This window comes from Salarias fasciatus, chromosome 22 (assembly GCF_902148845.1).
Source record: "Salarias fasciatus chromosome 22, fSalaFa1.1, whole genome shotgun sequence".
NCBI classification, from domain to species: domain Eukaryota; kingdom Metazoa; phylum Chordata; class Actinopteri; order Blenniiformes; family Blenniidae; genus Salarias; species Salarias fasciatus.
This window is the reverse complement of record NC_043765.1, coordinates 13,127,860-13,143,599: the sequence shown is the minus strand read 5'-3', so window position 1 is coordinate 13,143,599 and position 15,740 is coordinate 13,127,860. Positions and strand designations below refer to the sequence as shown.

General features: G+C 43.7%; 1 protein-coding gene across 3 annotated transcripts in view; it reads left to right on the top strand.

The window, feature by feature from the left end:
* adgrb2 (adhesion G protein-coupled receptor B2) overlaps positions 1–15,740 on the top strand; it is a 230,078-nt gene that overhangs the window by 182,585 nt on the left and 31,753 nt on the right. For 2 of the 3 annotated variants that reach the window (XM_030082255.1, XM_030082253.1), the window contains 5 exons: positions 823–892; positions 2,600–2,666; positions 6,958–7,043; positions 8,842–8,940; positions 11,338–11,437. In XM_030082255.1, coding sequence (XP_029938115.1) covers positions 823–892; positions 2,600–2,666; positions 6,958–7,043; positions 8,842–8,940; positions 11,338–11,437 — 422 coding nt within the window. The remainder of the gene's footprint in view (positions 1–822; positions 893–2,599; positions 2,667–6,957; positions 7,044–8,841; positions 8,941–11,337; positions 11,438–15,740) is intronic. The other variant, XM_030082254.1, reaches the window with a different exon arrangement.

The window sequence follows — 15,740 nt, the reverse complement described above, 5'->3', positions numbered from 1 at the left end:
ATAGGTGTGTCTTTACCGGATTATATCAGGCTAAACTGTAGATCGATGGTGATGACTAATTGAAACTTTGCGCTGGCTGCCTGGCGGACCAGCCTGGCTCTCCACCATCTTATTTGTTAATGTTAATGTGACTTTTTCTAATTGCTTTTCATTTGCAGCCATAATCACAGCTTTGTTAATTACATGAATATTTCAGAGCCAAGCTCATTATGGGGCCCAGCATATTTCCTTCTTTTCCTGGCACACACTCCGCAACACTCAGTCTCACTCCCTTTCCCTCACATTTGGACACTTAGACACACACACACACACACACACACACACACACATGAAGACACACAAATTGCTTGATTTGGCTAATTAATGCATAAGTTATTGACCACTTTGAGCCCCACCTCACATTTTCATAAACTTCCTGTCATGTGCCGGCATTCTCATGTTGTTATCCACACGCACACACCTACGCCTGCATGCGTGGGTCATCTGGGAACGTGTTAATTTACATTGTACATGAAGATACAAGCTCTCGCTACAAGAAGAGCGTCCTAAAAGGAGTGCGACACGGGGATCCAAGCCTGGTATTCTTGCCTGCAGCGAGACTGTGTGTCAAGGAGCACCTGCGGTGCAGCCAGTCAGTTTCAATCACACATGCGCGCGTTACGAGCTATTGCGTCGCTGCGGAGAATGTGAACGGGAACGGCCGCATAGAGTTGTTCTCACTGGAGAAAGCTATTTGGTTGACGTGCGTCGTCGCCCCCATTAAGGCTCCCTTTTATCCCTTTGTCTCATCCTTTTGATCTCTCTCTCCTCGTTTGTCTGCAGGTCTTCCGGCTCTCGTCGTAGCTGTGTCGGTGGGTTTCACCAGAGCGAGGGGTTACGGCACAGCCAGCTAGTAAGTCTGTTTCAGACCTCCCGCCTCATCTTTCACACCGCTTTCTACTATTTCCTGCTTCTGGTATGTTTTTGGCTGGAAGTTCCGGAAGATGACCATCCAAAGCACTCCCTTTGTTTCCCCGGTTATTTTTTATCCCAAGGTATATATTTTAAATGTGTGTGTTTTTTATGCTTTTGCAAGCATAGTTATTAATTCAGAGAAGGCCACCAGTCTCAGCTATAAACCGCCGAATCTCTCACCATAAATGTATTCAACGAAACTGTCAGGTTTTTTTTCCTCCCCCATCAATCTCTCCATCCAATTTCTGGATTTCTTTCTGTGTTGCACCACGGGGGGACTCAAGCTGTCCTTGGATGCACTACGTGAAATGAACAACAACATCTTAGCTGCTTACTTAATAGGCGCAAGAAGTTGTTGTCGGCACCGTTTCGTAGAGGGGTTTATGAAAATTTCTCTCATGGCACATTGAAAACCTCTGAAAATTATCAGGTTTTAAAACTTCAGTATTCCTCTGTAACTTTAAATATTCATAACCAAATTACCCAAAAAATTCAAGTTTAATTGGGAAAAAAACATCATTAAGTGTTATTTATCAAGACTTTAACTGAGAAAATCTAATGAAGCCAATTTGCTTTATAAGGACTGTGCTGTTGTGTGGATTTGACTGATCGTACTTGGCACCGTAATCAAGAGTCCTGTGAGAATACTCATATTTAATTTCCAAGTTAGTGTAAATTCTATTTGTGAAGTAAGTGAAATTATGCTCACTTAGGCAGAGAGGATTCTTACTGCTGAAGCAGGAACTGACTGATTGGGTTTCCAGGATCATGAGGAATTTAACATTAAGCCTTCATGTTAAACTCGTATCATCAATAAGCTGGGCTTCATTTTTTCCTTGTTTTGTTTTTGTAATTTACAAATGGACAGATGGTCCAGATGGACAGTAACATGCTTGTTTACAATCAAGAATTAAGTCGGAACCAACTCCAAATGCATGTTTGTGTCATTTCGCCAGTCATGCCAAGCATGTAAAGCCTGTTTCACGTGTGTGTGTGCGTGCGTGTAGAATATTAAACACACAAGGTCTTGGAATAAACAGGAAATGTCCAGAAAAAAGAAAAACCTCTTCACGACTCAGTCAGTTGTGTAATTGATGCCATGTACACAACGTAAGATGTTTACAGATGGATTCCTTCGCCCGTATTTCTTTGCTTGTCATTAATATGAAGACTGTGTTAGCTTTCGAAGGGCTTTTGTGTTTTTTTTTGTTTTCACCGAGCTGTAATTAAGACGCGCGGCTCTCAGAGATGACACCACTGGAGGATACATTTAAACTCATTAAATCCCAAAAGCTTTCACACCAAATGAAGTTCACGGTTTGAGGATATGTTTTAGGTAATGTACATAATGAATTTGCTTCGTACTCAAGGCACTTTTATTCCCCCCCCCCCCCCCCCCCCCCCCCCCAACGCTAACCCACACATTGAAATGCCTTATCCCCCACCAAGGAAATTTGACTAAATGTGATACTTGTAATTGAATGTGCACTTGTTGTGGTTGAGGACTTGGCTCTCATTAAAATGCGAGCGGTGAACGCATTGAAGTGATATTTCACGCACTGTGATTTCTGCTGTTTTCGTGCTTGAAACACTTCTCTTTTGTCATTGTTGATTTTTTTTTTGTGTGTGTGTGTCGCTCCTGCAGTTGCTGGTTATCCTTGGAGGGCGGCTTGCTTTATGCCTTCGTGGGGCCCGCCGCTGTCATCGTGCTGGTGAGTCTGCCCGGCGCAACTCTCTGTTGACGAAGCTTTCCCTCACTCCCACATCCACCAGCCTCCCTCTCTCCGGTCACGCTGCATATTTCTACAAATATTTTTGCTAAGTTAGCCTCCCAGCTCAGAGCTTTAAAGCTTCTACGTATTGACCTCTGAGGATTTTCTTTTCCCCCCTCCTCGCTGCCGAATGCGTACACACCCGGGGTGTACACGACAAAATGATGAGTTGAGCACTTTGATCCTTGAGTTTAAAATGTCAGCCCGGAATAAAATAAAATATATTCTTGCAGACAAGAGCTTTCGGCAGTGCAATGCATGTCTGGACTGAAGTCTGGCCCTGTTCTAGCCCTGAATCTCCCACTCTGATGTGAACTTTCAAAACACTTCCTCCTCCATCCAGTGTGTTTTTGGCATCTTTTTTTTTTTTTTTTTATTTGTCCTGAGACATATTTATGCTGCTAACATTGTGTGGCGCGACGATAATAATGTGTGCTTTGTTTTGGCCAATTGTTCCGAAACAGACGTTTTTATGTAGAAGTAAATATATTTCTGCATTGTTCTACAGCAGCACTGTGTGCGTTGATTGCATCTCGCTGGTGTTTTAATCATCTGTGTGTATGTGCTTGCTCTATGTGGCTGAGCTAATTTCTCCTAAATGAATCCCTGGGTGGATATTTCCTCCACTAAGCTTAATAAGTCTGGAAGGGGTACTAAACTTTAGTTTGGTAATTGCCGCCGCCGCTGCTGCTGCTGCTGCTGCTGCTGCTGCTGCTGCTGCTGTTGTTGTGTGACTGCTGTTTGGCTTTGGGTTATTTTAGTTGTTGTGACTGCTGTTGACACAGGTGGATGTATGGTTGATGTTCGAGAGGAAGCTCCTAACAGGTGTGCAGGGAAATTGCGTTATTTGTTTGTTCCTGTACATTTTTTTGACAAGAGAACAGCCGTTTTGCAAGCTGGAGTTCGAGACACAGGGGAATACAGCGCTGCGTTGCGTTGAATATTCATGATGATGAGGACTGTATAGTAGCTAGCAAAGTCTTCAGGCCCTACATGGTTAGAAATTGGTGTGTTAATCTAATTCGTTTTTTTTTTTTGTTTTTTTTTTTTATCTCTTTATTTCTTTCTGGATCTCTCCAGCTACCAAAGATGAATTGATCACAATGAGAAAATCCATAGAGAAGCAGTTGTGTTGAATATTAGGTTAGATATACATCTAGAATTTGTAAATCTGAAACCAACCCTTTTGGTTTAGACTTCTAATAATACCTTCAACAAAATGTGAAAAACAGATCTTGAATCCAAGTTTCATACACATAAAACCCAGGCAAAAACCAGTGTGTCTGTTTTATAAGACATCGTGCATTCATCCATTTACAGATTAGCCTTGGCAGTCGTGCTCAAAGGTGTATTTATTTGTCAGTAATCTATTTGCCTTTTACTAACAGTTATGAGGTGTGTGTGTGCTCGTAAAAAGATTTACTATTTCCATCAGCACTTATTGTACACAACAAAATGGCAATAGCATTGAAAACTTACTAAAGCCAGAGCAATTATTTTTCCCAAGGGGCCACTGGAAAAAGCTGGCCTGCTGTGGATTGTCGATCCATAAGTTGGCTTCAGCTCTGCTCAATATAAATACATCTCCTAATAAATTATTGCTGCTGCTGCGCTACACAGTGTTAAATTACCCAGTGTGTTTGGCCCCGCAATGTAAATTTTAATTTTAATCCTTGAACACAGCCACCTGTTCTATAAACTAAGCACACAGCTTTGAATATAATGTTTTTTTTTCTTTATATTACTATAAGCCCACTATTTTGCAGGGATACATTTGTTAGCAATGCATGAGGAAAACACACACAGACACACACACTATTGGTTTCCTATACAAAACAATTATACAATACCACCTTGATTCATACATTTATTGGTTTCTTATTGTTTTATTCTTAATTTTTCGTGATTTTGAAAATCTGCATAATCTTCAGTGGCTGCCGTGTCTTGGTGTGTTTCCAGTATTCCTCCTTTCCTCCCAGCGTTGACATGCACTCCACATTACAGCTGCTGTGTGGTACCTGCACACCCCCCCCCCCCCCCCCCCCCCTCCTAACAGTGTTGTTGCTGGGGCCCCACTCTAACAAACAGCTGTAATGAGAGTGGGGACTGTCGGGCAGAGAAACACAGACCTTCCCACAGGACTCTTCTCTAATTAATGAACCTGGCCTTGGGCAAATAGCAGAGCAGGCTGATGCTGACTCACAGAGCCGGGGCCAGACATGACTGGCATGACAATGGTGTTCTCGCAATCTGGCACATCGCAGGCAGTTGTCAGTAGCAACGCACCAGCCGAGACTGAAAGAGATCAGAGGGGGAGAGAGTTTTTTTTTTTTTTTTTTTTTTTTTCAGCCAACTGTAAAAAGCTGCCAGATGTACCCGGCTGTGGATGTACCTTCAGACGGAGGCTTCAAGTTGAAATCCGTCTTCTTAAAAGGCTGCCGAATCTCCACTTGACCACATGAAAGTTGGACGTTAACTGCTTAGTCACTCAGCACTTAGCGGCTCTTGTAGATGTGTGTTAAATATATGACGTTTTATTCAAGGCCAAGAGCCGCTCTGGGTGACAGCGGAACGAAAACAGCCAGCCAGTCGTTCAACGTAGGAGCTTGTTAAGAAGTACAGTTCACACTAAGGGTGTGTACAGTGTGAATGTCGCTGATCGCTAATGTAAGTTGCTGGAGTTCCCAGAGAACGCAAGCACATGACTACTAAACAAAGAAAACCGCGGCCTTCAGAAGAAAGCCTACAGGCAAACGTTGAACGGGATTATAAGAAACATGTCACCGGCAGAGGAAAATCTCCCAGATGGGCAGGATTTCAGAATAGAGAAGGTCTCCACGTGGTCAGCTTTGGCTCAGATCTGTCTGAGTATGCATAATAAAATCTGTATCACTGGGTCACTATAGCCAGATGTTTAGGAGGCTTAACTACAGGCTCTTCATTAGTAAGAGAGGCCAGGATGAGGAGCAATCGGTGTTTTTCCGTCCATTTTTTTTTGTTTTTGTTCATTAGCTCTACAGCCCCATTTTAGGACCTACGTGCCAAAGAGGATTTCAGATGCATCAGCAACATTACAGGCTAAAGATATATGCTTTTTGACAGGAAAAGAAACTTAACTTGAGCTTCCTTATTAAGTGTATAGTTTCCATCCATGTTGACCTTTGTGGATTTTTTTTCCCCTGTCAGAAGTATTAAGGCTAAAAGCAGAGACATGTCTCTGTAGTGTTGCTTGCTAAAAAAAAAAATGGAATTCTCTCAGTCAAAATACAGAACTGACATGGTTTTTGCTGAAAATAACATTTTAATATTAAAAAGGGGTATCACTGCCATATTTCCTTCCTTTTTTTTTAATTTTGGAGATGTCTATATTCCTATATCCTCCTGTTTATGATTCATATTGGTAAAGCCTTTAGCTGCTCGGAGGTTATACACAGTTGCAGATGTTTACAAACCATAGAAAGAAATGTTCTGCAAACTCGAGATGTGATACCTTCTGGTGCAAAAAATACTAAAATGTCAAAAGAACTGTTGCATTGTGCGTGTTTTACAAACTCACCCTGACAGTATGGCTTTCAGACAAAAGCCAGTTTTCTTGCATTGATCTCAGGGTCTCAGAGTTGTATTGAATCTGCTGCTCTTAAGAAATTTGTTTCAACACAATCAATACTTTCTTTCAAATGTTAGCCATTTGTTTGGTGGTTTGGCAGGCAGGATTAGATAGTTTTGGCCCACGGGCCTTATGGTTAGCACACTTGTTCTCGACAGAAACTAGAAAATTGCCTCTCCACCCAGGTTTGAATTCAAAGAAGTTAGTCCTCAACCTTTTTTTTTTTTTTTTTTTTAGAGGTAAAGAGTGAGAAAAGGTTGGCAGTTATTAGTGATGATACTTTAAATGCTCAAAAGAATGCTCCTTCAAATCTAAGTGCATGTTTTTGTTTTTGTTTTCTCAAAAATACAGCTGTGACAACTTGTTTGTGAAATGTGGATCGGAGTTATTAATATTTTACCAATCAGTGTGAGCGCACGCTATGTATTTAAGACCTAAGCGACGACATGAACTTTAAAAAAAAAACTCAGGCAGGTGAGAAGTTCCAAAAGCCCTACCTCTGTCAGTCTTAAATGTATGGGACCATTAAGAAGCCACCTTCAACTTGCAGAAAAAGAAGAAAAGAAAAACATTGCGTGCAGCTACATGGAGGTTGATCAGTGTCTCCTTTCTGTTTTCTCGCAGGTGAATATGCTCATTGGGATCGTAGTGTTTAACAAGCTCATGTCTCGCGACGGCATCTCAGACAAGTCTAAAAAGCAGCGAGCAGGGTAAGTTCCAAAAACAGCCTGCATCTCATACACAAACAAACACACACACAGAAAAATAAAATTATATATATATATTACTTACTGATCTAACCATGCAGTTCCTGGTGGAAACTGACTGCACATTAGACACATTTTACCTTCTGTCAGACAAACTTGGGAAGAAAACACTTAGCGGTGAACCGGAGCCGCTTTCAAGGGTCTCCATGAACTTGTACACCTGCTCCCCACCTCAAAATAATCAATGGCCTGATCCAATCTGACAACAAATTTTCATTCGGTTATTTCCATTTGCTCTGTGAGACGTGTCGACATTTCAGCGTCATTCCTACATGTGGGCGTCGTCTCGTCTCCTCCCTCTTATGTGCCGTGAATGATATGGCGATCAATGGCAGATGGAATTTTAATTACATACCGTAAACACTCAGAATATGCGAATCAAACCTCTGACACTATTAAAATTCCATACCTTTTGTGCCCCGCATGAGTGATTTTCGAGCGAGACGAGCGTGCATATGCATCCACTTCCACCATTATTTCTATTAAGGCAGTTAGCGGGTGCTCATCATCTTACCTAATCCTGAGTGGAGATCTCCTTAGCTTTGGTGGCTAAATCCATGTTTTAATTTTCACACCTATTGATTGCGATCTCTCTCTCTCTCTCTCTCTCTCTCGCTCTCTCTCTCTCTCTCATTGTCATTCCACTGTCTCTCTCTCGCCCAAATTGAATCCGATCATTTTGTGCACCTGCAAGAGTTAACTGTAGAGACTGGCTCTCTGGGGGGTTGATTGGCTTTTGTTACCCGGTGATGCAACCGAGATTAAACCAGTCGTTGTGTACAAACACACGCACGCGCGCACCTACACACACGCAAACACACACGCAAACAGGTGTAGCCGTCTTTGTTACAGGAAAAGTCTTTAGCCTGATCCGGGTGTTAAGCACATTTCCACTCAGGTTCTTAGAACTGTGGCACATAATAGCTAATGCAGACACACACACAGACACGACCCGGTGCTCCCACACGCAGAGGTCGGTAGTGCTGCTAACAGGACAGGTCGTCATTAGTGTAATGTATTTCCTTATGAAGCCACGGGGATGTGGCTGGCACCAAGGCAATGAGCTGTGATGGGACACTAATGTAGCAGAGCCAGTGTGGCCCCATCATTCTCCACTACTGTATACAGTATGTATATACTATACATGTGTGTGTGTGTATCTGTGTGTATGCACACTCACACGGACACACACTTTCTTCTTCCTCCTCCCTCACAAAGCCTCGGTGTGCACGGTGCCTTCCACACACACTGAAGAACCTGCATGCACTTAATAAAATGGCCGGTGCATTTCCTGTCTGTGTCACTGTAATCTGTTAATCCACACGACTGCCGTAACATTACAGCGTCCGTCTCTCACGTTTTTTCTCTGCTTGCTCTGAATCAATCTTTGTACTCTTTGACTGTTTTTCATTGCTGCTACTTTTTAAGATCTGGTTTTAATTTGCCTTTCTTTCTTTTCTCCTTCCCTCCCCTGACCCCTTTTTTTCTTTTCCCACCCCACTCCTTCTCTTTGTGGTGTGTTTTTATTTTTGTCTTTCTTTCTTTTTTTTTTTTTTTTTTTTTGCAACTGTGACACTCACACATTCACTTTGTTGTCATAACTGGTACTTATGTTCCGACACATTCCCCTCCCGACCTGCCCCCCTTTCTCCTCCTCGTCACATGTTTGTGTGTGTGTGTGTGTGTGTGTGTGTGTGTGTGTGTGTGTGTCTGTGTGTGTGTGGGTTCACATGTCCTAAAGTGTCCCAGCGGAGGCGCGTAGCCGACTGCTCCTGAAATGCTCCAAGTGTGGCGTGATCTCGAGCACCGCTATGTCCAGCTCGACTGCCAGCAGCGCCATGTTAGTCCATCTTCATCTTCCTATCTCTCTCTCTCTCTCTCTCTCTCTCTCTCTCTCTCTCTCTCTGTCTCAGTTCTTCTCCCTCCGTCTCCTCTTGTCTGGCTCTCGCTCTCCGTCATCCTCTCTCCATCTCCCGCTCTCTCTCTCTCTCTCTCTCCTCCATCCTTTAAATCTGGGGCTGTCGGTAATGATGCGGGATGACATTCAGACTTGTCTGGAGAGAAGAAAAAAAAAAAAAAACAAACTAATGAAAGGAAAAGCACTGCAAGCCACCACTGTTTAATGAGAGCATGTTTTGATCCAAAGTGGGTTTTCCTCAGGTCGTGCTGAGCAAATCTGACCTGTGTCAAGCTGTATTTGCGAATCATTTTTTTTTTTTTTTTTTTTTTTTTGAGAGGTTCTTTCAGCTTGTTTATTGTGCCGTTTGCAGAGGCTGAGCGCATCGGCGCGGCGCCGTGTCAGGAAGGTTGTCGATTATGCAAACGGCGTCGCTATCAAACACATTAGTGTAATTGTTTAAACGTGGCTCTCATATTATCACGGGGCCTTCCAAAAAAAAAAAAAAAAAAAAGCAAGGCCACAGTAACACATCTCACATCAAAAAGGAAGCTAAATAATGAAACGGCAAAGTTTAGGGTCTTTTAGGCGCCGTGTTTTGCAAAGTCAATTTTCCTGTCACAGAGTGCTTCAGTGTGTGACAACAGTGGTGTAACCGAGGAGAGAGCTTTGTGAAGTCTGAAGTGACATTATGTCTCGGCTCTGACGCCAACGCTGTTGTATGTTAACAAACTTGAGCAGAGGAGTTCAAAAAGTCTTGCGGTTGCAGTTTGTGAAGTGTAACAAGAAGTCTGTACTTTCAACTACCAAGGAAGCTCAACTGTTTCTTTCGGCTTGTGAAGCTTCAGGAGCCCCAAAGCTAAATTACATTTCTTGTCTTTCCACCACACGTTACAAGGAAGCACAGTGGTGCAATCTCCTGATTAACAGTATGCTCTATTAAATATAATATTAGACTGAGTCAAATCATATGAGGCTATGTAAGCAGATTGAGGAGACAGCTGTTCAAGGCAACACTACCAGAAAACGGCGATACTACAGTTTCTAAGGGGCAATTTTCGTTGTTGCATAATCAATACAGACAGTCACTGACTTAAATACATTTCACTTCTGCAAACTATCCATGCATGTTTAACTACGTCCTTGTGCAAATCTTTCATTATGGCCTTGTGTTTATTCTTTGAAAAGCGCTCTATTTAAAGCTCCAGTCTCAGTTGTGCCGTTGCATGATCGCTGTGATTGGGCCGTTATGGGATCGCTTGAGTTTTTTTTTTTTTTTCTTTCTCAAAATGAAATATCCATCGTTTTTTGTCTACAATTGAGCAGTTGTTGACTCCTGTGTTTGCTGAAGGCCCACTGTCATTCATATTCATGTCTGTGCCCTTTGTCTTGCCGCTTGGAGTATATGATTTGGTTGGAAGGTCCTTCACATAATCAGCTTAGAGAAATCCTTCCTATGAAGCCAGAATCAAACAGATTGTGCTCTGTAATATCTGTTATTTACTGTAACAGCATTCTGGCTGCAGCACTGCACAGTTCTTCAACATTTTGGAGCAAAATTTTCTCAATTAAATTTTTTGAATTATGCTAATTAAAATATGTTTTCAGTATCATTGAGTGCGAACGCATTGATCGATTCTGTGTGGTCTAAACTGCAGTGGAAACCGCCATGTTTCCAAGAGGACAGTGCAGCTTTGACTCGACTCTCCTTTTACTCCTTTATAGCCATCGGCCAGGCACGTCTGCAGAGACGCTGCGTAGTTAGACGGGGCTGCCCGTCTGTCAGGGTGACGGTTATAAAACCATGTATATGTGCTCAAACAGCATGAGCATTTTAAATTGGTGGAGTTACAGTCACACACACACACATTCCTCAGAACCCCCCCCCCCCCCCCCCCCCCCCCCACCCCCACCCTCCATGTCAGCACTTGTCAATGGCTTGTCCTCCTCCTCCTCCTCCTCCTCCTCCTCCTCCCTGTTGGGCGGTTGCCTATTTTCCCTCACAGTCCACCAGCGTGACACTTGGTGTGCATCAACCATGTAATTGTGAGCAATTGTCAGCCTCAAAACTATCTACATGATTACACATCATCTTCCACTTATCAGCTTGGAATATTGAGTGTGATCCAACCCTCTGTGTGCCAATCAGCTTCAATTTGCCCAAAACTGAACCTGTGACTGTCTGATCCGTATGTCTGTGTGTTTGCGTGCAAGAGAGGAGTGGACGAGGTGTGACTTACCATAGCAGGCCTGTCTGGTTTGAGACCAAATCCCTTGTTCATTGTCCTTCTCTCCCCTCCTCGACCCCTGCACCTATGTCTCCTTCTCTTTCTCCGACAGGGCGTCCCTGTGGAGCTCCTGTGTGGTTCTTCCTCTCTTAGCGTTGACCTGGATGTCAGCAGTGCTGGCCATAACTGACCGACGCTCCACACTCTTCCAGGTGATGCACCTCACATTTACATGCTGCAGCTCACACACTAATAAACCAATGATACGTTCTTTTTTTTTTCTTCCACTACATTCTACATTGTATAGAAATAGAGGAACAAAAGGGAAATATTGAAGGTAATGATGAAATGATTCATTAAAAACTGAGAGTACAGATGGATGTTGGTCTTGGCTTACTGTGAAAATCTGTCAGTCATTTCTTTTTCTGAGTGGATGGGATGTATTCAGCAGGAATTTTAACATTTTGTCTTCAAAGGTGATTCATCAGAAGCTGAAAGGTGTATTGATTTGAGTGAGTTTAACCAGGCCTAGCCTGAGCTAACATGAAGAATTATGCAATGACTGTTTTTGAAGTTACACTCAGCACCACAACAAAGAATAACTTTACAGGCTATTAAGTGAACCCTGAACTAAATTGAATTAGACACCACTTGATTGGATAGTCTGAAAAACTCCCTCTCATATAGTATTGCTGCTGTGGAGGGTTTGAAAATCTGCCTTTAGCGAATTAGCAACATGCCTTCCGGTGTACGGACAGGGTGCAAGGTCCAACGTGTGTGGCTACTGTTGCTCTATACTGCAATGTAGGAGTTAATATTTCTGATGCACAGTGTTACAAATGGCATTACTGTGGTACACATACTGTACATCACACTGTATTTAGCTGGGTGAACAGTTATAGTCGTTACTTGTGCATCTAAATGATTTCCCAGATCTTTATATAATCCTTTAGAGGGCTGTCATAAAACAAAAGCTCAGAAATTGAAAAGAAATAAACCCCCTTCATGTGCCATTTGAAGCTGATAAAATCTGGTGAATGTAATTAAACTGACCCCTCACCCATAAAATTACCCAAATTTCACCATACATCTGTATAAAATACTCTAAATTGGACAATTCCCTCACTGAATTTCCTGAGTTATGCAATTGTATTTCCTGTTATTATGGAATTTCTTCCATTTTTCCTGGCTTTGTTGTTGATGCTATCCTGTGTTAAAATCAGTTACCCCTTCTTTAATGGAGGAACGTGCCTCAAAAACCTCCACCCAAAGCTGCAAAGAAATGTATAAAAGAATAATAGAGTTGACTCAATACACTTGACATGCCATGATGTAAATTTGTCAATGCTTTTTGTTGCATTTTCATAAATGTGGAAGTTTTGGCGATTCAGAGACAAAGCTGGCGAGTCAAGGTGTTGATGCTGCACAAGGAGGATTTAGTGAGGATTACAAAGGATACACACACAAATCAGCTGATTGAGAGCAAAGCTGTTGCTCCAAGGAGAACCCAACCTAATTCTGGCACCACTTCCGCCGACGCCAAGTCTTATAGCCAGATATCACGAGAATAGCAGGTGTTGCTTCTCAGGCGAAGGCTCATGTTGTTTCTCAGAGGAAAGCTCATGAGACCGAGTGACTTCAGACAAAACAAGGCGTCCTCCACACTGTGTTCCTGATGACTTGAAGACAAAGCATTATTCCATATCAATAAAGAGATCGATGCAAGGGATCCACAACAGGCAGTTGTATTTTCCATGCGAAGCTGATGTTTGCATTTTTTTCTGGTATTATAATACATTCATGAAGATATCAAAAGTCAAAATAGAGATAATAAAGGGAAAAAAATATATTGATGAATTACTGTTTTGGGTAATTATGAACAAGTGTGAAACAGTTAACTCATTTCATGTTTCTCTCATGGTTATTGACTCATTTCATGAAAGAATTGCAGTGTTACAGAGTCGAATACCACAGTGGTGCGCATAGTGGGTGTCAGAGCACCCTGCTGTGACTTTCAGGGAGTTCAAGCATGACAAAGGATTTATTTATTTCCTTTTGTTCCTGAATTGTCACAACAAAATTAAAAAAGAATAAATCAAAATCCCCCAAGCTGTCAGGCTTGTAATCATATCTCAGCACAGAAAAACACCCGAAGTTCAGTGCTGGTGGGAAACGAACACACAGTATGGCAAGCAGTTGTAACTTTTATTAGTGCGACTGGATATGTTTTAAACATCTGTTACTCAATTTTTCATCTCAACGTTTCAAATATCAACAAATATTTACTTTTAAATCTGGATAATGCCATAACAGCAGTCAAAATTCACTGTCGTCCACTTGTTTTAACTAGTAAAATGCCCCCTTGAATGAGCGAGAAGTTTCCATAACTCACCCAAAATAATATATATGGACAAGAACTGTGAACAGCGTTTCACCCAAGATTGATGGGGCCATTTTGAATGATATCTGCCATGATTCTGGGTTCATGATTGTTATTATTTTTTGCTGTTCAAGTGCATTTTCATGACTGCAATTATTTTATCTTTAAAACATGAAAAAAAAAAACAAACAAAAAAAATCTCTTTTGCCTTGACCTGAAACAACATCAAGTGTTCAACTATGGCCTTATTGTTAATGCAACAACCTTTTTTTTTTTCTTAATAAATTTTATAAATGCAATTATGAGTAAAATTGTTTATTCATTTATTAGTATTTTATAGATAACAATTGAGATGTTTTTTTTTTCCTCACAGGAGCAGTGTCTTGCAGAATATTTGAGTTTCCAGAAATATCAAAAATACTCCATCCATCCATCCATCCATTTTCTACCGCTTATCCGGGGCCGGGTCGCGGGGGCAGCAGTCTCAGCAGGGATGCCCAGACTTCCCTGTCCCCAGACACTTCCTCCAGCTCCTCTGGGAGGATCCCAAGGCGTTCCCAGGCCAGCCGAGAGACATAGTCTCTCCAGCGTGTCCTGGGTCTTCCCCGGGGTCTCCTCCCAGTGGGACATGCCCGGAACACCTCCCTCGGGAGGCGTCCAGGAGGCATCCTAAACAGATGTCCGAGCCACCTCAGCTGGTTCCTCTCGATGTGGAGGAGTAGCGGCTCTACTCCGAGCTCCTCCCTGGTGACTGAGCTCCTCACCCTATCTCTAAGGGAGCGCCCAGCCACCCTACGGAGGAAGCTCATTTCGGCCGCTTGTATCCGGGATCTTGTCCTTTCGGTCATGACCCAAAGCTCATGACCATAGGTGAGGGTGGGAACGTAGATTGACCGGTAAATCGAGAGCTTCGCCTTTCGGCTCAGCTCCTTCTTCACCACGACGGACCGATACAACGACCGCATCACTGCAGCCGCTGCACCGATCCGCCTGTCAATCTCACGCTCCATCCGTCCCCCACTCGTGAACAAGACCCCAAGATACTTGAACTCCTCCACTTGGGCTAGGGTCTCTCCACCAACCTGGAGGGGGCAAGCCACCTTCCTCCGGTCGAGGACCATGGCCTCGGATTTGGAGGTGCTAATCCTCATCCCTGCCGCTTCACACTCGGCTGCGAACCGCCCCAGTGCATGCTGTAGGTCCGGGTTCAATGAAGCCAACAGGACAACATCATCTGCAAAAAGCAGAGATGAAATCCTGTGGTTCCCGAACCGGACCCCCTCCGGCCCCTGGCTGCACCTAGAAATTCTGTCCATGAAGATTATGAACAGAACCGGTGACAAAGGGCAGCCCTGCCGGAGTCCAACATGCACCGGGAACAGGTCCGACTTACTGCCGGCAATGCGGACCAGACTCCTACACCGGTCATACAAAGACCGGACGGCCCTTAACAAGGGGCCCCGGACTCCGTATTCCCGGAGCACCCCCCACAAGACACCACGAGGGACACGGTCGAATGCCTTCTCCAAATCCACAAAACACATGTGGACTGGTTGGGCAAACTCCCACGAACCCTCGAGCACCCTATGGAGGGTATAGAGCTGGTCCACTGTTCCACGGCCAGGACGAAAACCGCATTGTTCCTCCTGGATCCGAGGTTCGACTATCGGTCGGATCCTCCTCTCCAGTACCCTGGAATAGACTTTCCCGGGGAGGCTGAGGAGTGTAATCCCCCTATAGTTGGAGCACACCCTCCGGTCCCCCTTTTTAAACAGGGGGACCACCACCCCAGTCTGCCAATCCAGAGGCACCGTCCCCGACAGCCACGCGATGTTGCAGAGACGTGTCAACCAAGACAGTCCCTGCACATCCAGAGACTTAAGGTACTCAGGCCGAATCTCGTCCACCCCCGGTGCCTTGCCACCGAGGAGCTTGCCAACCACCTCAGTGACTTCAGCTTGGGTGATGGACGAGTCCACCTCTGAGACCTCAGCCTCTGCTTCCTCCACGGAAGACGTGGCGACGGGATTGAGGAGGTCCTCGAAGTATTCCTTCCACCGTCCAACAATATCCCCAGTTGAGGTCAGCAGCTCCCCACCTCCACTGTAAACAGTGTTGGCGGAGACCTGCTTTCC